Raw genomic sequence first — 26,017 nt, forward strand, 5'->3', positions numbered from 1 at the left:
GGCCGTCTCGGCCTCCCAAAGTGCTGGGATTACAGGCTTGAGCCACCGCGCCCGGCCTCTCTCCTTTCTTAACTCTTCCTGCCTTCCCACCTCTCTGTATCCTCACCCTTAATGGTCACCACGCCGCAGTTCCAAGGTGACCCCAGGTGCGCTCCCCGTGGCTTCACAGTGCTGGTTAGAGCATTTGAGCTCCCACTCTCCAGATCGGAGTGTAAAGCAGCAGGGTCCAGTCCTGCTCCCTCATTGGGCTGGGTGTTGAGCTCTCCCTTACACCTGCGGAGCACCTCCAGCTCAGAGGAAGCTCACACCTCCCATCCATGCCTCAGGCTTTTCAGCACTAGCATTTAGAAAGCTATTATCTGGGTTCAGAACCCCCAGAGAGAGCTTTTCTCTCTCCTTCCTGATTGTTGGTGTGTAAACGAAGGCCTAGAGTAGTGGTTCGTAAACTTGAGCATGATGAGAGTCACCTGGGGAGGTGTTGGAAAACAGTGCCGGCCCAGTCCCACCCGTTTCACTGAGTGGGTCTAGGAGGGAACTGTGAATTTGCCTGTCCAGGTTCCTGGGTCATCCTGCTGCTGGTCTGGGGTCACTTTGAGAGCTGCTGGACTGGCATAGATTAGAGTTTCCTGGGTTGCCTTTGAGGATAAGAATTTCTGAAGATTTGAGCACTGCCTTCAGACAGGAGCTCGGTAGAAGTCCCAAGAACAGAGTTGTCTAGAGAGGAGAGATGGCCCCCCAGGATGCGCCTGACCAACCAGTCATACATACAAAAGGGAACTCAGGTTCTCTAGGGCTGTGATCTCTGAGGCTTTTCAACTTGGCTGTAGTAAAACTAAAGTTACTAATATGCCCTGTTGTCATGTAGAAATTCCGCCATGAACTATCACAGTAGTTTACTTGTGATGCTTAAGGAGAGCAAGTTGTAGCGGTTTTTTCTGCTGATTACAGCGGAGTTCAGTTTTCTTGTTGCTGGTGTTTACTGTGTGGTGGGGCTGGATAAGGGAGCACCCCAAGACCTCTAGTCCTGCCCGAGTGGCTTTGCCGTTCCAAAGACAACAGCCCCAGCCTTCATTTGGAGGTGGGGGAGGAGGACACAGGGTTGGAGGAGGTGTGGGCATCGGGATCCTGTTTGTTCTTGCTGGCACTGCCTGGCCCGGCTTCCTGAGGAGTGAATCAGCCCATCCAAGGCTTGGCATGCAGTAGTGAGCCAAGGTTGCCATGGAGATGGGCGAGGCCCAGAGCCCACAGGTCTGGGTGGCCTGACTTGTTTTTAAATGTTGAAGTCTGTGCGAACACAGAGGGCTATCTCCACTTCTGTGGCTTTCTTAAAGCGTGACTGGTATTCTGGGGTCTGGAAAACTGCTTCTGGGGGAAGCTTGCATCCCCAATATTTGGTGTGTTACTTACTTCCTGGGTGCCATGGACAACTATGACTAATGGTCTCCCAAGTTTAGTAGATTACAAAAACGAAAACCAGGGCTGACAAGCATCTTACTGAAGGAGAGTAATAAAGAGGCCAAGGTTTTCTTTCCTGCCCAACCCAGGAAAATCCCCTCCCTCTCTGTTATCTGCTGCTGTAATAACTCCTTTCAGCAGGGTTAATTTGCCCACGGAAGCAGTTTGTGATCCCAGGGAAGGGCAGAAGCCTAAAATCTGAGCCAACAGTTTCCCTTAAACCTTCCTTCCCCACTTTTCTGTGGTCATTCCCATCCAGTCTTAGTGGAGCTCTGGATGGCAGTTTGCGGGTGTGAAGCGGATAAATTTATCCATTTTCCTCCACTACCCAGCGCTCACACAGACTCCCACAGAAACCAGAAAACAGAACCCCAGTGTCCTAAATTCCCCTGCTGCCACCCAGCCGCCTTCTCCGATCACGGGAGGACACAACAGCCGTCCACAGAAGGCCCATGAATTGCCCCACTGTCACCTCACGTCTTTCTCAAGGTTTATTATTATTGTCGTTTTTTTTTTTCCCTATGGAATCCAGCTGGCTGTAACACTTCACAGTTTTCAGAATGTTTTACATGCATCACTTTATTTAATCCTCACCCTCAACCTGTGTTGAAGGCAGGACAGCTATCATAGTGTATTTTTTCGCAAATGAGGACTGTAACGTTCAGAGAAGCTGAGGAAAGTGTGTAGTGTCAGAGCGCTCCTAGGTAGCAGTGCCAGAATTAGAGCCCAAGTTTATCTCTGTCACCATCCAGTCATTCTCAACAGAGGTGTGCAGTAGAATCCCGGGGAGCACAAAGAGTCCCCTGGGATTGTTGAGGCAGGTGCATGTTTAGAAATCCCCCAGGTAGGCTGGGCGCCGTGGCTCACACCTGTAATCCCAGTGCTCAGGAGGCCAAGGTGGGTGGATTGCCTGAGCTCAGGAGTTCGAGACCAGCCTGAGCAACATGGTGAAACCCTGTCTCTACAAAAAAAATTTGAAAAAAAAAAAATTAGCCATGTATGGTGGCTTCCACCTGTGTTCCCAGCTACTTGAGAGACTGAAGTAGGAGGATCGCTTGAGTCCGGGAAGTAGAGGTTGCAGTGAGCCGAGACTGTGCCACTGTACTCCAGCCTGGGCGACAGATTGAGACCTGTCTCAAAAAAAAGTATTTCCCGCCGGACACGGTGGCTCAAGCCTGTAATCCCAGCACTTTGGGAGGCCGAGACGGGCGGATCGCGAGGTCAGGAGATCGAGACCATCCTGGCTAACATGGTGAAACCCCGTCTCTACTAAAAAATACAAAAAACTAGCCGGGTGAGGTGGCGGGCACCTGTAGTCCCAGCTACTCGGGAGGCTGAGGCAGGAGAATGGCGGGAACCCGGGAGGCGGAGCTTGCAGTGAGCTGAGATCTGGCCACTGCACTCCAGCCTAGGCAACAGAGCGAGACTCCGTCTCAAAAAAAAAAGAATTTCCCCAGATGATTGTGATGCCCACCCCATATAGAACCAGGCCCTAGGTGGTACAGCTGTGCGGGTAACAGCTCACTATTCTTTCTATTAAGCCACCTGTCCCTTGCTGAAAATTGTGTATCATTTTGACCATGGGCTCAGCAGAGTGACCAAGCAGCCATTGCTTTTCCAGGTGGACAATGGGAAGTTGGGAAGAAAGTTATCCCTCCTTCCTGGACTCCATCCACTCACCACTGCCCACCTCCAACCCCTCCCAAAGTGGCAGATGTGGCCACCTCAAGGCTAAGGCAGTCCTCAGCAAGAAACCACCATGAACAATGATCTGCTCCCCACTTTCTGGGCTTTCCAAGACAGCTGAATAGAGGAAGCGTAACAAATATTTTGTCCTTTTTAAAAAATGGGCTGGGTACAGTGGCTCATGCTTGTAATCCCAGCACTTTGAGAGGCCAAGGTGGGTGGATCTGCTGAGCCCGGGAGTTCGAGACCAGCCTGGACAACATGGGGAAACTTCATCTCTACAAATAATTTTAAAAATTAGCCAGGCATGGTGGTGTACACCTATAGTCCCAGCAACTCAGGAGGCTGAGGTGGGAGGATCACCTGAGCCTAGAGAGGTCGAGGCTGCAGTGAGCCATGGTCACACCACTGCACTCCAGCCTGGATGACAGAGTGAGACCCTGTCTCAAAAAAGAAAAAAAAAAGCGTATGGCCAGTCAGGTCATATTACAGAAGAGGGGACCTGGAGGAAAAGGGGGCCCATGCCAAGAGCACCCAGTTTGTTTGCCTACAAAGGATTTTTCTTTCAAGTAGGATTTGTCCCATAGGCAAACTTGGCTTCTCCCACCTGGGGAAGTGGTATGCAGTACGCCCTCCCCCTCACTGAAACCACCTTCTTCATTCAACCCACTGCTCTTTTCCTCTTCTTCTGGGTTACCCTTCTCCTTTTCAGCACACTTACTTCAAGAATTTCCTTCAGGAAGCCAGGCTGTACATACGAACCTCCCCGGGTTCTAACTGGAACTGGTTTTGCACACTTGGCATAGGGTCTCCAGAGCAGCCAGGTGCCCCTAAGCTCCATTACACTTCGATGTTTTTTGTTTAATCCTCCTTTGAAATTGGAAATGTTTCCTTTGACTCCCGGTGTGTGTTTCGGTATAAGATTTCTGAACCTGTCCCTGCAGCAAGATTTTGCAGTGTGAGTCACTGAAATTCTCATCTTTGCGTGGGAGCCTTTGGTGAATTGTGCTTTCAGTGGTGAGTGGGTGTGGCAGGGGATGACCGGGACAGTGTTTGACTGGACTCCTTTGAGGGATGGGGTGCTGGCAGAGTTGCAGATAAAGACTGAGGACAGCAATGCATGGGTTGTTTGTTGTTGTTGTTGTTGTTGTTTTTGGAGACAGAGTCTCGCTCTGTCACCCAGCCCGGAGTGCAGTGGCTCGATCTCGGCTCACTGCAACCTCTGGCTCCCAGGTTCAAGTGATTCTCCTGCCTCAGCCTCCCAAGTAGCTGGAATTACAGGCACACGCTGTCACACCCAGCTAATTTTTGTATTTTTAGTAGAGACGGGGTTTCACCGTGTTGGCCAGGCTGGTCTTGAACTCCTGACCTCAAGTAATCTGCCCGCCTTGGCCTCCCAAAATGCTGGGATTACAGGCGTGAGCCACCGCACCCAGCCTGCATGGGCTTTTTATAAACTTGGTTTTCAAAAGTCTGTCTAAGGATTTGCCCATAAGTCACACTGGGACATGTTTCACCAACAGAAAAAGAAATCATTGTCATTCCCCAAATATTCCCCAACCAACCTTCATAGGTCTTCCTTAGTATCTTCTCTGGGTAAATAATTGTTCTTTGTGGTTTCTTTTATTTTTCTTTTCTTTTCTTTTCTTTTATTTTTGAGACAGAGTCTCACTCTGTCACCCAGGCTGGAGTACAGTGGCGTGATCTCAGCTCATTGCAAGCTCTGCCTCCCGGGTTCACGCCATTCTCCTGCCTCAGTCTCCCAAGTAGCTGGGACTACAGGCACCCGCCACCACGCCCAGCTAATTTTTTGTATTTTTAATAGAGACGGGGTTTCACCGTGTTAGCCAAGATGGTCTCGATCTCCTGACCTCAGGCGATCCACCCACCTCGGCCTCCCACAGTGTTGGGATTACAGGCGTGAGCCACCGTGCCCGGCCTCTTTGTGGTATCTGACTCTTATGAGACGTTAGAAAATGGATCTGGATAAAAGGTCTGGCGGGAAAGGAATCTGGTCCAAATGAAGAGGATGCAGGAGAGGAGAGCTGGGTGGGTTTCAGATAATTTTTCACTGAAGTAGTCATTCATTCATGGAGTAATTATTTACTAATGACCATCTGTCCAAAGCATGTATGGGGCAGAGGAGATAAAAGAATGACTCAGAGGTCCCCCGGACCTCAGGGAGCTTGTGCTCTGCTGAGACAGGAGGCAAGCCCCAGATAGAGGAAGGGCAGAGAGTGCGAAGCGCGGATGCTGGAGAGGACAGGACGGAGGGGACACTGGCCTGCTCACGTGCTTGGCTTGCTCGGGGATTGCATTTGCTGTTTGCTTGGAGGAATGGGGGAAAATGGGTGGGGCAGCAGCAGGCTTGGCTTAGGTGACCACGACAGCATTCCAGCAGGAGGGACTTGTACTAGCAGAGGCACAATGCATGAGGCTTAACTCAGGAAACTTGGAGAGGTTCGTCTAAGGAGCAGACAAGGAGGAGGCAGGGTTCAGTGGTGTCAGCTGCTGCGGGATCCCAAAACATGAGGATTCAGCAAAAGTCTTAAGACTTGCAGCCCCTTTCGGGTTGGGAGAGAGGCGGTGACGAGCCAGTGAGAACTTGGAGGTAGTTAAGCCGCCCCCTCAGGGGTGAAAGGAAAGCAGAGAGCACCCTGAAGGAGCTGCGAGGTTGAAGAAAAGAGGGTTCTATTTTTGGTTTTGTTCTGTTTGGATTTTTAGGTTAGGGAGACCTGCCTGTGTCTTCGCAAAGCTCAAAAAAGTGGCAGAGGCAGACCTGCACGGTCAGGAAAGAGGTTAATTAATGGAGCAGGTTCTTGAAGGAGACAGGAAGCTTTGAAAGAGAGAGGCCTCTGCTTCTTTATTGTTTTATACACTTTGCTTTAGGATAATTTTAGATGTACAGAAAAGTGGCAGAGATAGTGTAGCCAATTCGCTCACCCTCCTCCCCAGTTTCCCCCATTGTGCTGTCTCATATTACCATGTTTCATTTGTCACAACTAGGAAACCACCGTTAGTGCATTCTGTTAACTGAGCTCCACACTTACTCGGATTTCACTAGTTTTTCATGTAACATCCTGTTTCTATTCTAGGGTCCTATCCAGGACACCACAGGACAGTTGTCATGCCTCCTCAGTCTTCTCTGGGCTGTGATAGTTTCTGTCTTTCCTTGTTTTCCATGACCTTGACGGTTTGGAGAAGGACTGGGCAAGTATTTTGTAGACTGTGCTCAGTTGAGGTTTGGCTCATGTTTTTCTCCAGGCCTAGCACCAGTGAAGAAATGAAGAAATTTCCAGTAAAACAATGGGAAAAAGTGACCCTTTTCCTCTCGGCCCTCTCAAAGGGATGGAACCATGTTTTTGGCCAGATAGCAAAGGAGCTTTTCCCAGCAAAACCAGAATGTTTCCATTTGGATTTTCTTGGAAACAAAAGAGGAAACCATGGGCAGGGCCGCGGGCTGGGGGTGGAAGCTCTGGGCTCTCTCCTGCATCTCCACCCGACCAGCTGGGGATACTGCAGGCTGCCATCCTCTCTCCACAGCCCTGGGAACAGGGCCCTGTCTCTCTGAGCATCCGTGTCAAACCTGCTCTGCTCCCGCGATGGTGGGCTGGAGTGGGGCAGCCATCGAGGAGATTGCGTGCTCAGCATGCCGCCATGTCTGCTAATTAACCTGGGAGGAAGCCATCGACCCCTTGGCCTCCTGGACCCCTATATTCTCATTTATGGAGTCCCTGAATAATTGACTTGGCGCCGTCTTTTAAGGGTTAAAGCTGTCTTTGTTTCTTGCCGCTGGCCCCTCCCATTTAGTTTCTCCTGTTATTAAAGTAGCTGAAGCTGGGTGCAGTGGCTCACACCTGCAATCCCAGCACTTTGGGAGGCTGAGGCAGGAGGATTGCTTGAGGCCAGGAATTTGAGACCAGCCTGAGAAACATAGTGAGACCCCTGGCTCTACAAAAAAAAAATAGGTTTAAAATATTAGCCAGGATTAAGGGCATGCACCTGTAATCCCAGCTACTCAGGAGGCTGAGGTGGGAGGATGGCTTGAGCCCAGGAGTCCAACACTACAGTGAGCTATGATTGCACCACTGCACTCCAGCCTGGGTGACAGAGCAAGACCCTGTCTCAAAAACTAAAGCAGCTGGGGTGAAAGCCAGATGGGGGGCGGAGAGCCCCTCTATGCCGCACCAGAAAGTGAGTTCTCCTGGAAAGTACTTTAGAGCGCCTTAGCGCTGCCTGACAACCGTGAAAGCCATTATTGGGTGGCACTGATTATACAAGTTTTGTGACCCTGCGACCCCAAGCCATTGTGACTCAGCCAACTGGAGCAATTTCTCCAACAGTGTTATAGAAAATGGGGCAGCTAATGGTTCACATAGCATCCCCTCTGGCCAGTTAACTCAGTCATTCTATCAAAAAAGGCAGCAGGGTTTACTCCTGATTTTTGTGAGCCAAGTGCTCCCAGTCATGCCCCTGGCCCTCCCTTTTCTCTGGGTTACTTGAACCTTTCTCCTCTCTTATTGTGAGTTGTTAAGCCTATGAGACCGAGACCTATGACAGCTTTTCCCATTTTTCCAGAGCCAGCTGCTCTTTCTTCCTGGTTGTAGTGAAATGTTGTAGCTTTGACAACCAAGCAGCATGGTGTAAGGTTTAAGGTGGGGTCCGAATGCAGGGGACTCCTGACTCCCGGCTTGGCCTGGCCCTTGGCCAAGATAAGACCTGAGAGCTTCCTTTTCCCTCATGGTTCCAGTTCTCCAGCCCAGCATCCTTCTTACCACCTGTGCACAGAGACCAGATCAATGACTCAACTTAATGTATTGACTCAGGGTCCTTGACATTGGGGCTTTCTATAAGATGGAAGGGGCCTTACCCCTGGAGCTTCCACTGGGGTACCCTGTCATCATCCGAGCATGGAACATTCCCAGAGATGCAGCTCCTGCCCATGAGCGGCTGCTGTGCAGAGCGTAGCTTTACCTCATCTTACAGCTTAGTTCCTTGGCAGGCCTGGGATTGTTTTCATTCTTTTCTGCAACTCACTTAGGAGTTTTCCCAGCAGATAAGGGGTGGGGTCATAACTTCACTCATCAGGGAAGGTAAGATGACTTGGAGATAATTGCTTGATAAGCACAAGCTTAGAGCAGAAAGGACAGTAATGAGCACTGTCTCACTATCTCCCTGTGCCGCAAGAGCATCACAAGACCAGGGTGAGAGGGGAGGACCAGGATGAGAAACAGGTTGTGGCTAAACGTGGACCAAAATTGAGCTCCGTGGACCAAAATCGAGCTCCGGCCTACAGTTTTCAGGTTAACACTTTCATGTCCAGAAGGTGGCCAGCAGCCTCAGTCTTCCATTCCCAGGGGTCTGACTGGGCCTCCATGGGGTTGGGGTGGAAGGAGGGAAGGTATCACCTTTGTACTTTTAACACTCAGGGACTCGGGGACCCAGGCCAGGACTTGCCACCTACAGAGTCAAGAGCCACTCAGTGTGTGTTTGTGTAGTCCCTTGTGTACGTAGATTCAAGCCACATAACTCTTCTAGCCCAGAAGGCTCCCAGCAGGGCCCGCCTCCCCGCCTAAGCCGACTGCAGTGCTCCTGGCGGTCGGGGAACCCACAGTCTGAATGCGAGTACCCTGTTTGGTCCAGGACAGTGGAGACTCACGCTTCTCCCCAACCAAGCAGTGATCTGCTTGCTGCCTTTGGATTAGGCCAGGAGACCCTCCCTCACTGGCCTTTTATTAAGAAGGAAAACCGGACCCGTGTTTGAACTCAGAGCTCTCAAGTTCATTTTAACACTAAAGTTCCTGTGCCTGTGTGAGTTTTTATCCTCTGCCTTGTCTAGCCGCGGGGCATGTGGTGGTGTACAGTCCTTACCAGTGTTTGGAGCTGCCTGCCCTAAGGTGGGGCTGAGAGGCTGAGAAGATGCTGAGCCACAGTCCACAGGCTGGGGAGTGCAGGGCTGGTGGGGCTTCACGCTGGTAAAGTGAGGTTGTTCTCCCGGAGCCCATTTGGTACCTTCCTCTTCAGATGCACTTCTGATATTAACTCCTTTATTCTTTAGCCATACCTAAAAGGCAGGGAAGGGCCGCATCTTACAATCCCTGCTTTACAGATGGGAACACTGAAGCAATAGAATATGAAGCCAGACTCTGCAGCCCCTCGTGGCGGAAGCACACCTGCCTGGCAGGACAAATCTGCTTATGTTCCTGGGGGGTAGGTGAGGTTGTGACTGCTGCAGGCGGAGGTCTGGGTGGCCCTTCCCAGTATTTCCACCTCCTCTGTCCACCCAACACGCCCGCACTCACTGCCATATCGTGAGGGAAAGGAGAGGAGAAAAGGAGGGAAAGAGAGGCCTGTCCACACCATAGGCTATCACCAGCTCCTATAGCTGAGAACCAAGGTCCCTGATGAGCAGGCTCTGGCATAAGAGTGCCTCTGTTGAGGAGAGTGGGCCAGCAAAACCTGAGCCCACCCACTCCTGCTTCCAGCCGGCTACCACACTGGAGGCCTGTGAGTCACTCCCCCGGCAAGCCCTGGTACGGGCAACGACGAGGGAGCTCAGCTGGCGCTGAGTGGACTTGGCAGGAGGCCTCCTGCCCAGCATCTAGTTCAGCAGTGCCAGCGAGGGGAGGCCCTGACATGTCATTTACTGAGCAGCAGGTCTCCAGGGACATTGCAGCTGCCCTCCCTGGTGCATGTGTGTCTGTAACTGCGTAACCATCACCCAGGTCAACCATTAGAATGCGACACCCCCAGCCACGTGGCACCTCCCTGAGCGTGATTTCCTCCTCCACCTAAGCCTTAAGAGCATCATGCTCGCCTGGACGACAGTGCTTTTCCTTTATCATTTATAGCCATCACGTAACATTCGCATCCTGTGTGGCATCCCTAAACAGCACAGCGATTTTTAACTACATGGAATCGTATTGCGTGTGTTCCTGTGGCTCTGGCTTCTTTGGTTTAGCATTGTGAGATGCACTCACAGTGTTGTGTGTAGCTGGAGTTACTCGTTTTCACTGCTGTATAGTGTTCTGTTGCCTATAAAATACCCCTGCGGCCAATGGGCAGCAGGTAGGTCACTGTTTATTCCTCTCTTGCTGGTATTTTTAGTACCTGAATTAATCAAACATACCCCGTAATGGCATCTGCAGCTACCAGGCGTATATGAGGGGCAGAGACCAAGAGTGGTCACAAAGTCCTTTGCAAGTCTCACCCTTCAGCGCGCGGGGACTGCGTTGTTGCTGGCAGCCAGAATTAATGCTGACGTCTTGTATGTCTTGCAGCTTGCTGGGATTGCTGTCCTTGCCATTGGACTATGGCTCCGATTCGACTCTCAGACCAAGAGCATCTTCGAGCAAGAAACTAATAATAATTCCAGCTTCTACACAGGTGAGGGACGGGGAAGGCTTGGTGAATTCAGATGGCAATCCTGCGTGAATTCAGACTCTGGCTCCAACAGAGTTCCTCCAACTTTGGAGGCCCCAGTTGACCCAGGGACTTGGGCTTGGGAAAGACTTTTGCTCTGGTCACACTGGCCAGTCATGTCCCTTTCAAGTTGTGCAGTTTTTGTGTGTGTCATTGTGCCTGTGAATTTGCATTTCACTGATGTGGTTTCTTTTCCTGATGGCCAAGTCGAGCATGTTGATGGTTCTCTGATGTGATGTTGCGTCTGCCAAAGTTGCACCCATTCTTTTTTTCTTTTCTTTTTTTTTTTTTGAGATAGAATCTTGCTCTGTCACCCAGGCTGGAGTGCAGTGGCATGATCTCGGCTCACTGCAGCCTCTGCATCCCAGGTTCCAGCGATTCTCCTGCCTCAGCCTCCTGGGTAGCTGGGATTACAGGCGCATGCCACCACACCTGGCTAATTTTATATTTTTATTTGTATTTTTAGTAGAGACAGGGTTTCACCATGTTGGTCAGGCTGATCTCGAACTCCTGACCTCGTGATCCACCCACCTTGGCCTCCCAAAGTGCTGGGATTACAGGCGTGCACCACCACTCCCGGCCAGTTGAACCCATTCTTGAGGGTTTACAAACCTCCGTTCTCATCTCTGATGCTCTCTCCTAATTATGTCTTCTTATCAATCACTGCATAATTTCCTTAATTCAAAAAGCTTTGTCCTGGGGATCTGCAGTGCTGGAAGAAGATATAGATGGCCTTCCTCTTCACGGTTCAGATAGGGTCTCTGAGACTCAGAAAAACATCAGCCTCCTGGAAAACACAGCAACAACAGGAGAGCCTAGAATGGACTCTGCCCAGCCCTTTGAACCCCCTGGTACTGGGGTAAAGCTGTGGTGTTGAGTTTTATTTGTTTGTTTTTGAAACGACTTTTGTTTTGGGAGAAAGGCTTCCAGTTTAAACCTGCCTGGGATCCTCTGAACATGAACAGACTTGGCAGGGTTTTTTTTTCTACACTCAGGCAGCCTTGCTAGCACCATTCTGTCCCTCTCGTTGCTGTATCACCACGTCAACGCTCCCTTCAGAGGAGGGGGATCCTGGTGCTTGCCAAGTGCAGTTGCTTGCGTCTGCATGAATTCAGACTCTGTGGCTGTATTCTGCCTGGCTTGGAGGTAGGAAACTTTTCATTTGTGAGAAACAAAGGAAACCTCCTATTTTTAGGATGACACTGACATGTTGTCAGGCTCAAAGTGTAAGTTTGGTCACTTCCTTCCCACCCACCAAAAAAGTTATTTTTTACAAAGGAAGGAGAAAACAGTTATCTCCCAGTCCCTCAGGGAGAAGCAAGGCTGGCCAGCCATGTAGACCTTCCCTTTCCCACCTCTTGAACCGGGTAGGGAGAGTCTTTAAAAACAGTTCATTGGTTGCGTAACATTTGAGCCCCGTGGATAGTTTTGCTGGGTTTACTGCCTTGTATTGTTAGCTGGGGTTTTTTGGGGTGTGTCTCTCTATTGTCGGAAAGAGAGAGAAAGCACAACGTATGTTTAAAAAGAAACTACACATACACACAGAGTTTTAGGGAAAAGGTTTCTATAGCGCCCTGACTTGTTTTAGCAACAGAACATTTTTGGCGAGTCTGCGACAGGCTTAGAATGCTGTCCTGCAGGGCGGGAGGGAGGAGCCGGGCGCGGGTGCTGGGGAAGACTCTCCATGCTCCACACCATGTTCCAGAAGAGAGCCCTGCGTTGGGGGAGCAGGTCTGCCGGCAGGAGCAGGCACAGTCAGGCCCGCTTTCCTAAGCAAAAGCCCTGTGGCTGGCGCCTGTGTCTCCAAAGAGAGACTCAGCCCTCCCTTGTCCTGGCTGCTTCTAACAAACCACTTTTTCTTTTCTGTTACCCAAAGCCTCTATGGCTGATTCTTTATATTTTCAGATGTGAGAGGTAAGAATCTCATGGGTAAGAGGATGGAACTGGGAGGAAGACACTCACATTGTTGAGCCCCCTCCTTTGTGTGTCATTCATTGTCTTGTGCGCATTATATAATTTAATCCCCTTCACTCCGAGAGGACTGTGGAATGATTCTTATCTCACAACTGCAGGAACCGAGGCCCAGAGAGCGTAAATAAGTTGTCTAAGCTTATATTCCCTCAAGAGGCAGGGCCAGGCTTTGAACCCAGGCCTAAAAGAGCTGCTTCTCGGGCCGTCCTTGCCAGGTTGTGGGGTCTCCCTCTGTCGGAATGGAAAAGGTCTGTCCTGGCTGAATGTGCCCCATTGGCAGGGATGGGGTGGGGCTGTCTTGGCCCTTTTACTTCACCCAAGTTGCAGTCGGGGAGGGAAACCCCTGTGTGGGTGGCCCAGCCAGCAGCCGGCAGGTGGGAAGGCGGCGGGGCGGCAGGAGAGTGGTGAGCACCGTTAGAGGAGCTGGGGCTCGCCTCTGGGAACCTCACAGGATTCAGATCCTGCAGGTCATTGCAGGGCCTCTCTGGTGGCCGGTGGTCCTACCTGAAGTGACCAGGAGGGTGATTTGAAGGCACAACCCAAAGAGACACAGATCCCCTAGTTGGGGTCTAAGGGCCACTGTCCATTTAGCTGTGCCAGAGAAATACGGATCCTTTGCAGTTCCACCCCCTCCTGGGAAAAGAGCAGAGCTTCGAAGCGCAGGCGGTGGGGGGGGATGATGCACGTGACGTTAGAACAGCAGCACTGACTGGGCACGGTGGCTCACCCTTGACCTCAGGTGATCCGCCCGCCTCAGCCTCTAGCACTTCGGAGGCCGAGGCAGGCAGATCACCCGAGGTCAGGAGTTCAAGACCAGCCTGGCCAACGTGGCAAAACCCCATCGCTACTAAAAATACAAAAATTAGCTGTGCGTGGTAGCATGCGCCTATAATCCCAGCTACTCGGGAGGCTGAGGCACAAGAATCTCTTGAACCCGGGAGGCAGAGGTTCCAGTCAGCTGAGATCACACCACTACACTCCAGCCTGGGCGACAGAGCAAGACTCCATCTCAAAAAAAAAAAAAAACAAAAGAACAGCAACACAGCACTCTGAGCACTGCTTAGGTCTGGGCTGTGCCTTGAACTTCACTGAACACTTTAGGAAATAATAATTGTCGTCCTTGGGCAAACGGCCAAGGAGGCGTCGCTCTGTGTCCCCTTCCCCACGAGACTGTGAGACCAACCTTCTGTGCTGGCCCGGAGTCCTTCTGCTAGCAGATGAGCTTGGAGTGCCAGCCACACCCTGGCTGCTTTTCTAGGGGAGAGTCATGGGGTGACCACCCCTTGCACTGGGCCATCAGCTGTCTGCAGAGCAACCCACAGGCCAGCCTGACCATGCAGCTGACTTTTCAGGAAACCCGAACAGCCCAGGGGTGGTTTTTCTCCAGTGGGGCCACTGCTTACCAAGTAGAGAAAAAGGATATCACCAGGCAGAAAAGCAAGTGACAGTCTTCCCAACATTCAGACAGTCCGTGGTGAGTCCAGAACGGCTGACGGCCTTATATGGGCCTTCTCTCCAATCCAGGCCTGGAGATTCAGCCCGTCAGCGAGATCCCTAATCCCAGGCTGCAAGCGTGTTGGGGAACTTCGTTTTCTTGGTCCTAGGCCAGCAGCCTTTCCCAACTCCCTGGTGTCCCTCCAGAGCCATGGCTGCTGAATGAGGGCTTCTAGGAGGGCTCCAGCCAGAGGCCGCGAATGCTCCCCACTTCCTCGGCCAGCCCCCTATCCATCATGAGGTGCCTGGTGATTTTCAGGACACGCGACACTTGGCCTCAGTGAGCTGGCGTCCCCATCCTGGCTTGTGACCTGGGGCAGTTCATTTTGTTGCTCTGGGCTTCATTTTTCTCCCTCCTGAAACCAGCACGGCTTACACAAACACTCCCTTACACAAACACTCCCCTCTGAGGCAAAGAAGTACAGTGTGTGGCAAATGGAATTCCATTGTGGCGCTTATTCCTGTGAACTCGGGAGGGCAGGGAACAAAGACGGAACCAGTAGGGGCAGAGGTGGGGCTCCTTTGAACACCTGATGGAGTTATTTGGATATAATAAACTTTTATTGCAGGCCAGAGGCCCTACCGGATTTTGTTCTCCTTCACACAAATGGGCGTGGTGAATGCTGTTTGCAAGACAGAGCTGGTGCAGGGACAGGAGCCTGCTGTGTCCTCTCCCTGGCCTAAGCTGAGAGCCCTGATGAACAGTGAAAAACACTGTTCCATTTCTTGTGTAAAGGACACCCTGGCTTATGCTACTGCTGCTACACCAGCCTTTTTTTTTTTTTTTTTTTACCCCTAGGCCTGTCATGTCAGCCTGAAAAAAGCAGAATAAACAACCCTTGAGCAAATTCATACCGTAATCCTAGAGAAGGCTCTGTGATGGATAAGTTTTTCCATGAGTCAGACAGCAAGCTAACATTCACTTGTTTTATAAGGAGGAACACTTCGTCATTGTCATCAGCAGCCCTGGCTCACAAGCTTGGGGTGTAAGCGATGGGTAGCCTTTCCAAAGGGAAGCACTGAACAGCCCTTGTAAAAAAAGCAGCCCAAGCCCTGCAGTGGTTCCGTGACTTCCATGGGGCCTGCTTCCAGATGAGCTGCCCTAGAGCTTGCTGGCTGCTGCTGAGTCCCCAAACACAGCTGCCAGGGGATCGCTTCCCTTTTCCCCTGACTGGAGAGGGCTAAAGCTAGGCACTGGAGATCTGTGGCCATCCACGCAAGATTTAAAGCCCACAAAACCCTTGATCTTAAAATCTTCCTCTGCTGAGCCCTAGCATGAATATTTAATATTAACCACAAGCCCCATTAGGAGAATGGTCTCTTTCTTTTTTTTTTTTTTTTTTTTTTTTTTTGAGGACGGGAGTCTCACTCTGCGCCCAGGCTGGAGTGCAGTGGGCCGGATCTCCAGCCTCACTGCAACTCTGCCTCCCAGGTTCATGCCATTCTCCTGCCTCATGCCTTCCAAGTAGTGGCTACAGGCGCCGCCACCGCTCGCCCGGCTAGTTTTTTTGTATTTTTTTAGTAGAGACGGGGTTTCACCGTATTAGCGCAGGATGGTCTCGATCTCTCTGACCTTCGTGATCCGCCCGTGCTCAGCCTCCCAAAGTGCTGGGATTACAGCTTGAGCCACCGCGCCCGGCCGAGAATGGTCTCTTTCTTTGCGTGGGGAATACTTTTCCCTTTAGTAGCTCACTTGCAGCTAATCCAACTCCCTTGGCCTCTGCCAGGACCACCAGGTTCATGCACTGGGATCTGGACTTAGAGAAAACATGTCTGCCTGTTGGTTCCCACTCCACTGTATTTCATGTGCTTATAAATCCTTTTGATCTCTTAATACCTCCTGTTTATTCAGCCCCTGCTATGGAGCTCAAAGGAGTGACCTCATCCTTCCTTGACTTGCCCCCATGAGATGGGGAGAAACTGGGGCCTTTTCACTGTCCCCATGTGAGAGAACCAAAGGAGGCTGCCCTCTTACCCGGTGCCCCATGTGTGGGGCTGCACGGCCTCCCCAAGCCCAGCTTGTGGCCTCACAGTGTTTGACTACCCAGGAAGATGCGACCTGACTTGAGGACAAGCTACATTTGTCCCCGTGCCCAGTCTGGGCCAGGCATGCACAAGAACAATACCCATATTCTTGCACCATGGGGTTTGCCAGTAACCAGTAACCCCACGTGACTTGACCTCACGACGGATGTGGGGGAGAAGGGGGAGGAACAAATGCTCTCTGTGTGCATTCTGCTCTGTGCTGCCCGTGAACCTCAGCTGTGGGCAGACTACGTGGTTTGTTGCCTGCAAAGCCTCAGCCCTGCTCAGATGCAGATGTGGGACAGTGAAGTCAGTGTGTCACCTGCCGAGGGTTCTCATCGAGTGTCGTGCTGTGCATCGTGGGGAAACATCACAGACTTTCTCTCGGGCGTGCGTTTTTAGCCCCTACTTCAAGGATATCTCTGGTCCCAATGACAGGACCGTAGGGAGACAGCAGCAGGTTAAAATTCACCACGGTGGTTATTAATGATTGTTACATTGTTACTCATGTTATAATTAACAACAGCTAGCATTTGTTGTGCACATGTGGATTATATCACTTAATCCTCACGGCAATCCTGGAAGTGGGCATTATTGCTACTCCTGTTTTACAGATTAAAAAACTATTGCGGCCGGGCGCGGTGGCTCAAGCCTGTAATCCCAGCACTTTGGGAGGCCAAGACGGGTGGATCACGAGGTCAGGAGATCGAGACCATCCTGGCTCACACGGTGAAACCCCGTCTCTACTAAAAAATACAAAAAACTAGCCGGGCGAGGTGGCAGGCGCCTGTAGTCCCAGCTACTCGGGAGGCGGAGCCAGGAGAATGGCGTAAACCCGGGAGGCGGAGCTTGCAGTGAGCTGAGATCCGGCCACTGCACTCCAGCCTGGGCGACAGAGCCAGACTCCGTCTCAAAAAAATAAATAAATAAATAAACTATTGCACAGAGAGGTGAAGTGGCTTCCCCAGAGTCACAGAGCTGGTGCTCTCGACATGTAGCCTCTCCCAAGGCTAAACAGAACATGCCTACAAGACAGGGAGGCACAGAGACTTCTCTGCTGGTTTTCCCAGGGGGCCCATGTAGGGCTGGGGTGCTGATTAAGGGAGTAGTCCCTGCAGGACAGCTGTGGCTTCTCAAGAATAGAACTGTGGGGTGGCCCCTCTGGGCATTCGTTCCTTTGCTGGGCTGTGGAACAAATGGGGCCAGTGCTGCTCCACTGTGATTCTGTCCCAGGGATTTGCATTGTTCTGGGTTTGGGCAAAAGTTATAGAAGTCGCTGCCCTTCTCTCACCTCCTTCCCATCAGCCACTCAAATCAAGGGCTTAGTGATGGTGTCACTCATCCTCTCCTTAGCAAGGAGGAGCCTCTTCACCCTTAACCTGGAATAACTGAGTTGCGACTGTTAAGATCTTGTTAGCATGCTATAGAGATCTTTTGAAATTTCTAGCAACATACCTCTTTAATTTTACTCGTAAGGAAATTGAGGCCCAGAGAGGGAAAATGTCTTACCCCAGGTCACACAGCAATCAGCATCAGTGTTAGGGCCAAAAGAAGGGTCTTCTGACACCCCGATCCGTGTCCTTGGCACTAGAGTCAGATATTGGACCTTTGCCAAGAGGTGCCTTGGGGGCATTCCTAACTCTGTGTGCCTCACCACCACCCAGCAACAGGGCAGGGAGGCCCGCCTTCTGGGAACAGGCAGAGTTGGTTCCCCCCACCCTTGGGTAGGGGGGTGCCTAGATGTGCATGGCCCCTTCCTGCTGGAAATCTCCTCTGACAGCATCCTCTGTAAGGCAGGTCCCAGAAGGTAGCCAGAGTGTGGAGGGTGTATGCTAGTGTGGAGGGTGTGTGCTAGTGTGGAGGGTGTATGCTAGTGTGGAGGGTGTATGCTAGCTAGCTTGAGTGCACTCATCTTGCTGGAAAGAGCTGAGAGAGCAGCTTCATTCCCAATGTGGGGATTCCCATGGATAGTCTCTGTCCTGGATTGAGGGCTAATGGGCACCTTCCAGAAGGGCTGAGGGTAAGGTAGGTGCATAGGCTTGATGAAGTAGAGTCATGGAAGAGAGGCTGCTGGGAAGGAGACCTAGGGGCAGAGGTGGAAGAGGAGGCTGTAGTTTAAGGAAAGGGAACTTCTTCCCCAAGAGGAGGGGAATAAGGAGTTGGGGAGGCAGGAGTTAGGCAGAGGGAAACAAATTGCCACAGATGCCTGAGCCTCTGAACTGATGTCTGCACACGTGTGCGCTTCCTCTGTCCTCCCGTAGGAGTCTATATTCTGATCGGAGCCGGCGCCCTCATGATGCTGGTGGGCTTCCTGGGCTGCTGTGGGGCTGTGCAGGAGTCCCAGTGCATGCTGGGACTGGTGAGTCTCCCCTCGGCATCCCCGCGGCCACCCTGACTCCCACCACCAAAACCTTGGCGGGCCCAGACCCAGACCCACAGAACAGATGGAGGGGGATGGGGTCAAGAAGGTACCCAAAGGGCACGAGCTGTCCTCAGCCTGGGCCCTCCCCAGTGTGAGGCGCAGCCCCTCTTCCCTCCCCAGTGTGAGGCGCAGCCCCCTCTTCCCTCCCCAGTGTGAGGCGCAGCCCCCTCTTCCCTCCCCAGTGTGAGGCGCAGCCCCCTCTTCCCTCCCCAGTGTGAGGCGCAGCCCCTCTTCCCTCCCCAGTGTGAGGCGCAGCCCCTCTTCCTTTCTGGAGCCTGTCTTATCCCTTCCCCTAGGCAACTAAAAGGACTTTGTTTCCCCCGTTTCTCAAGGGCCACGTTTGCTTTTGTCCCTGAACCCACAGGTACCTTTGCCTTCTCCTTCTTGTTTCCAAATCTGTTTTGATCTTTTCCAAACTCCATGGAGTGGATTCACTCCCTTTACTTGCCCAAATCTCTGTGTCTTTTGTGAGCAATGGTAGTTTCCTGCTCACTGACTCTTAACTAACACCTTGTAAATGCTAGTTCTGGGCTCGGCTGTGCTCAGCTCTTTCCTCATGTCCGGGCACCTTGCCTCACTGTGGCCTCTGTCCTGGGCTTGGTTAACTGCCTGTTCTGTGAACTTCTTCCCTACCCCTTCTAGGCTATTCATTTGTGCCACCAGATGCCTGTTCCCCAGGGAGTTGTCCTTCCTTGTCCCAAAATACCCTTCGATTTTCCTGGCTGGTTGGCTGGGACTGTTCTCACCCCGTCCCCTCGCTGCCTTCCAGTTCTTTGGCTTCCTCTTGGTGATATTCGCCATTGAAATAGCTGCGGCCATCTGGGGATATTCCCACAAGGATGAGGTAGGTTTTTCCCATGAGATCTCTTGGGTTTGGGAGTTGGGGGATGGGGGACAGTGAAGCAGGGGGCAGGTCCTGGCTGGGCACTTTGTTCCGCTTTCAGCTGTTGACCAGGCCCCTTATCTCATCGCGTGCCTGTGTGCCAGCGAATGAGCCCTCCTCGGGGCAGGGAATGTCAGTGCGCTTACTGTCCTGTGCGAGATTGTGTCAGTCATGGTGTTGGCATATAGTAGATGTTCAGGAACTACCCGTTGGGCCTGTGCGTGTGTGTGTGTCTGTCCGTCTCACACCTCAGCAGCCCTCTCCCCCAACTTTTAGAAAGATTACTCGGAAAATACAGGCTTTCTGTCAGCTGGACACCCTTGCCTCCGCCTCTGATCTATAAATAACACGTTCAAGTGCTGCCCCCATGAGCCAAGTGCTGCCCCCAAGCCTGTGCAAGGTCCACAGATGTTTGAACTATGGGCCCCACTTCCGGAGACTTGACCATTTAGTATGGGAAAAAGACATGAAATCGTGTGCTCGCTTCGGCAGCACATATACTAAAATTGGAACGACACAGAGAAGATTAGCATGGCCCCTGCGCAAGGATGACACGCAAATTCGTGAAGCGTTCCATATTTAAAAAAAAAAAAAAGACATGAAATCGACAAGGGTCATAGAGGTGATTTATATCCAAAGTACTATGGGATTTGAAAAGGTGGGGTGGGGAAGGGAATCTCTTTTGGCTTCATAGACAAGGGAGCCGTGAGACCTTGAATGAGAGGTGTGTTCAGGAGGAGAGTTAGTGGAGGAGGGGACTTCCAATCAAAGGGGTTGAGCATGGCTGGGCTTGGGCTCACATGGGGAGCCCTGCAGAGTTTTGGACCAGGATGGGCCATATCAGAGTCGTGTTTTTGGAAGGGCTACCTTGTCATGTTCAGCAAGAAGGGGGAAGGAAGAGAGATGCTGGAGGCAGGAAAGGAACCCTATTGTTTTGTTTTGTTCTTGAGACTAGTCAAGTACGGTAGTGAGAAGCAGGGAAAAATGGAACAAGGACTTCCATCTATAACTGACGTGAGCAATCCATTGAGATAACTCACTACTTTTAGACCAGCCAAGGGAACTCTGTTTAAAAAAAAAAATGTAGGGCCGGGCGCGGTGGCTCAAGCCTGTAATCCCAGCACTTTGGGAGGCCGAGACGGGCGGATCACGAGGTCAGGAGATCGAGACCATCCTGGCGAACACGGTGAAACCCCGTCTCTACTAAAAAAAAACACAAAAAACTAGCTGGGCGAGATGGCGGGTGCCTGTAATCCCAGCCACTCAGGAGGCTGAGGCAGGAGAATGGCGTAAACCCGGGAGGGGGAGCTTGCAGTGAGCTGAGATCCGGCCACTGCACTCTAGCCTGGGCGACAGAGCGAGACTCCGTCTCAAAAAAAAAAAAAAAAGTATCCAAGCAATAACAGCTACAGCCATAGAAATAGGAAGGGATCATTGTGAAAAATGTCAGAAAGATGCTGAAGGAAAAATGCTGGCTGTTGGTCTGTTAACTGGATGTGGGTGAGCATCAAAGGGACAGACATGCATTAAATTGGGATGTACCAGATGCAGGCACATAATAATATATCCCCTATATTATAATACAATAGCTGACACGTCCTCCAGATTTACTCTGTACTGGACATAGTGGCAAAGGACTTAACGTGCAATATCTCATTTAAATTCTCACAATAACCTATGAGCTATAGGGACAAATGTGGAAACTCCGTGCAGAGAGGTTTAGTAATTTGCCAAAACTCATACCTAAGTGAAGAGAAAAAGAAGATGGAAGCCTGAGGAAATAGTCAAGTCAGGAGTAGTAGTTTTTAAAATATTATTATCCTTTAGATCGTAGAGATTCAATTTAGGAGCGTAGCAGAGCTGAAGAACTGACCAAAGTATAAGACACAGGGAGAAATGGCCAGAGCGGGTTTCTGGAGGATGTGGGAGGAGATGGGAAGTGCCCAAAGGCCCCGAGAGAAGGCAGTGCTAGCGGCTGCCATCTGCCCAGTGATGTCCAAGCACATGGCCGAGAGCTTAAAGAGAACAAGATGGAACACGTAACATTTGTTCGTGGAGAAAGATGTAAAAATGCCACCTCTGCCCCTCCCTTGTCTGCCCATCGTAGGTGATTAAGGAAGTTCAGGAGTTTTACAAGGACACCTACAACAAGCTGAAAACCAAGGATGAGCCCCAGCGGGAGACGCTGAAAGCCATCCACTATGCGGTATGTTGCCTTGGCAAGGCACCCTCCTGTCTTACTCCGGACGGTGTCTGCACACAGGGGTGCTGACTGTACCAGACCAGTGCACACATTCTCATCATCTTTTTAAAATGTGTTTCTCTCATCCCCATCCCTGCCTTCTCGCTGTAGTTGAACTGCTGTGGTTTGGCTGGGGGCGTGGAGCAGTTTATCTCAGACATCTGCCCCAAGAAGGACGGATTTGAAACCTTCACCGTGAAGGTAAACTCAGAGCAAGATCCTGGTGCCCCTGCGGCATTACTGTGGGCAAACCCTGCAAGCATAAAAGTGACAGCAGCCCAGGGCTGCTTCAGAAAGACCCGGTCTGCCTGTGAAAGGGTGCCAGGGCACCCATCTCTTTCTCCCCTACTTGGGGCCCTCTGTTTACCGAAGGGCAATAAAACAAAGGCCAGACCAGGGGAATGACAAGTGCTCTGGCACCGCCCACTGCTGCCAGCCTGGAAGCTGTCAAGGGCAGGCGTGCTTCTGAGTCTTGGACTCCCACTCTGACTTTGTCAGTGGCTCCTGTCTGTAAGCCGGAGTTCATGTCCAGCTCCAGAATAGTAAAAAGTGACCTTACAACCGTATCAGAAATAGGCCCCCAAGCAGGGCCTGTCCCTCCTCCTTCCCTGATGTCCTGCCCAAATTTTTAGCATCCATTAGCATAGCCATCCCTTTGTTCCCCTCTCCATCCACCAGCCAGAACTTCTCTTATCCCTGAACACCCCTGTCCCCAGCCCACCCTCTGCCCACCAGTTCTCCCGGGTGAGACGGGTGCCGTGGGAGGAAGGAGGTGCCCCGGGAGCAAGGACTGTGTGTGACCCAGGTCTTGGTTTGTCTCCCCAAGTCCTGTCCTGATGCCATCAAAGAGGTCTTCGACAACAAATTCCACATCATCGGCGCGGTGGGCATCGGCATTGCCGTGGTCATGGTGAGTGGCGGGACGTCGCCCCGGGACGGAGACTGAGGAGTTCACACTGATTCAGCCCATGCTCTGCCCAGACACTGCCGCAGTCTGTGCATTTGTCAGCTCACTTTGTCCTCATGCCTTTAGCATTTCCATTTTACCACTAGGGAATGGAGAGACAGAGAGGCCGACGTTCTGATCAAAGCCTCTCACCTCCTGAGTGGAGTATCTGAGGTTTCCCCTGGGTTTCTTCAGAGTTGATTCTCTCAGCCATTAAGGTTCAGGGCACATGGGCAGCAGTGCTGGCACAGCTCGTCCTCAGAGCATGTCTCCTCACGCACCTGTTGTTCTTCTCCCTAAGAAAGTAGTTCACTAGAGGCTACCGGCATGGGAATTATTCCATTTCCTGAAGAGTCTCTGAAAATGGGCAGCCAGAAGGAGGTCTCCTGCTAATCAGCCCCTAGAAACCAACAAGGGCCAACCAGGTTCCTTGGGGTCATGTCCTCTCTCCCCATGAGGGAAAGCCCCAGACAGAACATGGTCCTCGCTGGGATGGCCTTGGCTCCCTGAGTCTTCCCCCACCCCTGCCCGCTTCTGCCCCCTTGCCAGACTGCCCCCAAAGAGAGAATCGCCTCCTTTCTCTGGCATCTAAGAAAGGCATGAAGTACCTTTCAGCAAAAGATACAATAATACCTTCTTTCTTTTCTTTTTTTCTTTTTTTGAGACGAAGTTTCACTCTTGTTGCCCCGGCTGGAATGCAATGGTGTGATCTCGACTCACTGCAACCTCCGCCTCCCAGGTTCAAGCAATTATCCAGCCCCAGCCTCAGCCTCCCGAGTAGCTGGGACTGCAGGCGTGTGCCACCACGCCCAGCTAATTATTTTTAGTAGAGATGGGGTTTTACCATGTTGGTCAGGCTGGTCTTGACCTCCTGATTTCAGGTGATCTGCCCACCTTGGCCTCCCAAAGTGCTGGGATTACAGGCGTGAGCCACTGTACCCAGCCAAGATATAACAATACCTTTTAAAATAGAATATTAGGCTGGGCGCGGTGGCTCACGCCTGTAATCCCAGCGCTTTGGGAGGCCAAGGTGGGCAGATCACAAGGTCAGGAAATTGAGACCATCCTGGCTAACATGGTGAAACCCTGTCTCTACTAAAAAACACAAAAAAATTAGCTGGGCGTGATGGCAGGCACCTGTAGTCCCAGCTACTCAGGAGGCTGAGGCAGGAGAATGGTGTGAACCCGGGAGGTCCAGCTTGCAGTGAGCTGAGATCGCACCACTGCACTCCAGCCTGGGGGACAGAGCGAGACTCCATCTCAAAATAAAAATAAGGCCAGGCGCTGTGGCTCACGCCTGTAATCCCAGCACTTTGGGAGGCTGAGATGGGCGGATCACGAGGTCAGGAGATCAAGACCATCCTGGCTAACACGGTGAAACCCCGTCTCTACTAAAAATACAAAAATTAGCCAGGCGTGGTGGCGGGCGCCTGTAGTCCCAGCTACACGGATGCTGAGGCAGGAGAATGGCGTGAACCCGGGAGGCGGAGCTTGCAGTGAGTGGAGATTGCGCCACTGCACTCCAGCCTGGGCTACAGAGCGAGACTCCATCTCAAAAAAATAAATAAATAAAATAATAATAATAATAAAATAGAATATTAACACTTTGGGAGGCCGAGGCAGGCAGGTCGCACCACTGCATTCTAGCCTAAGCAACAGAGCAAGACTCCGTCTCAAAAAAAAAAAAAAGAATATTAAATACACACAAAGACAAGCGCAAAAGTACTAACCTGTATGAACTGTAGGAAAACCTGGAATTTGAGCATTAAATTTGGCTCTGAGCTTCCTTGTCCCACCCTGAAAGTTCCCAAGGAAACTGCTTGTGCACCTGACTGCCAACCCCCGAGATTCCTCACGTCCCGCATCCTTCTTATTATCTGGCCTGCATCTCTCCTGCTTTGGTACCTTCTGACTCGTTTGGCCTCCTGGATGCCATTCTCCTTGTCATTTGTCTTGGACTGGGTGACCCATGTCCTGCCTTTCCCTCAGCCTGCCTTCACATCAAACCACCCTGATCCTCATGTTTCTTTCTATCTCCCAGATATTTGGCATGATCTTCAGTATGATCTTGTGCTGTGCTATCCGCAGGAACCGCGAGATGGTCTAGAGTCAGCTTACATCCCTGAGCAGGAAAGTTTACCCATGAAGATTGTTGGGATTTGTTTGTTTTGTTTGTTGTTTGGTTTTTGTTTTTGGTTTTGGTTTTTTTTGCCACTAATTTTAGTATCCATTCTGCACTTCTAGATAAAAGCTAAAGTTATTTTATGTTTGTCTTTTAATGCTTCATTCAATATTGACATTTGTAGTTGAGCAGGGGGTTTGGTTTGCTTTGGTTTATATTTTTTCAGTTGTTTGTTTTTGCTTGTTATATTAAGCAGAAATCCTGCAATGAAAGGTACTATATTTGCTAGACTCTAGACAAGATATTGTATATAAAGAATTTTTTTGTCTTTAAATAGATACAAATGTCTATCGACTTTAATCAAGTTGTAACTTATATTGAAGACAATTTGATACATAATAAAAAATTATGACAATGTCCTGGACTGGTTTTAGTTTCCTTTAATTATTTTGAGAGCTATTTGGTTTGCAAATGTCTTTCAACTGCCATTAACTCCACCTGCATTTATATGAGAAGTAGTTTGGGAAGTTGCTCACCCCAGTTTGTTTACTAATGAAGAAATCTAGATGTGGAGAGATTAAGGGATTCTGATCCAGAGTCACACAGGTGTTAACAGAGGAGTCAGCACCAGCAGCTGGTCCCCAGACGCTCATTCAGCAGTGTGACACGTATATCTTGGGGACATGACAGTACACGTCACACCATGGTGGCAGGAACTTTGTTTTATTCATGGCCTAGCCCCTAGTTTCTGGTGCATAGTAGCGCTCAGTATTTTTTATCAGTTAATATTTGTTGGTTGAATGAATAAATGAGTGTGTACCCATCAGGGTTTCATCAGAGAAGCAGAACCACTAAGAGGTACTTGTTTGAAGAGATTTGTTGTGGGAATTTGACCTTACAGTCACTGGCACTGGGGCTGCTTAAGCAGGCTCTGCAGACAACTGGGAAGGACAGACGGATGTAACGTAAGGGAGGACAAGCCCAAGCGGGAGCCCTTGAAGGCAGACACATCCGTCTGTGTCAGTTCTTTTTTTTTTTTTTTTTTGAGACAGGGTCTCGCTCTGTTGCCCAGGCTGGAATGTCATGGCCCAATCTCAGCTCTCTGTAGCCTCCCAAGTAGCTGGGACTATAGGCATGAGCCACCACACCCAGTTAAGGTTTGTATTTTTTGTAGAGAAGGGTTTTGTCATGTTGCCCAGCCTGGTCTTGAACTCCTGGTCTCAAGCTATCCACCCGCCTTGGCCTCTCAAAGTGCTGGGATTACAAGCGTGAGCCACTGCACCTGGCCCTGTGTCAGTTCCTGCCTCTGCTCAGATGAGCCAGCAGAGAAGCCACAATTCGTGTGAGCT

At 51.0% G+C, this 26,017-nt stretch overlaps 1 protein-coding gene and 1 long non-coding RNA gene across 3 annotated transcripts in view; one reads left to right on the top strand and one right to left on the bottom strand.

Moving 5' to 3' along the window:
• Positions 1-25,092, top strand: part of CD9 (CD9 molecule) — a 40,569-nt gene extending 15,477 nt beyond the window's left edge. Inside the window, exons 2-8 of the mRNA XM_017883320.1 lie at positions 10,422-10,527; positions 18,315-18,412; positions 19,245-19,319; positions 21,466-21,564; positions 21,712-21,801; positions 22,427-22,510; positions 24,588-25,092. Of these exons, the coding sequence (XP_017738809.1) occupies positions 10,422-10,527; positions 18,315-18,412; positions 19,245-19,319; positions 21,466-21,564; positions 21,712-21,801; positions 22,427-22,510; positions 24,588-24,653 (618 nt within the window). The 3' untranslated portion in view covers positions 24,654-25,092. The remainder of the gene's footprint in view (positions 1-10,421; positions 10,528-18,314; positions 18,413-19,244; positions 19,320-21,465; positions 21,565-21,711; positions 21,802-22,426; positions 22,511-24,587) is intronic.
• Positions 5,039-19,299, bottom strand: LOC108536510 (uncharacterized). Of its 2 annotated transcripts, none has more exons than XR_001887535.1 (3): positions 19,222-19,299; positions 9,013-9,205; positions 5,039-6,407 (listed from the first exon to the last, which is right to left on the bottom strand). It is a non-coding gene; the product is annotated as an uncharacterized LOC108536510 (long non-coding RNA). The 2 variants fall into 2 exon arrangements; XR_001887534.1 differs by lacking the exon at positions 19,222-19,299 and adding an exon at positions 13,938-15,339.
• Positions 25,093-26,017: the final 925 nt, after the last annotated feature.

The sequence above is a fragment of the Rhinopithecus bieti genome, unplaced genomic scaffold (assembly GCF_001698545.2).
Source record: "Rhinopithecus bieti isolate Rb0 unplaced genomic scaffold, ASM169854v2 scaffold_13342, whole genome shotgun sequence".
Taxonomy (NCBI): domain Eukaryota; kingdom Metazoa; phylum Chordata; class Mammalia; order Primates; family Cercopithecidae; genus Rhinopithecus; species Rhinopithecus bieti.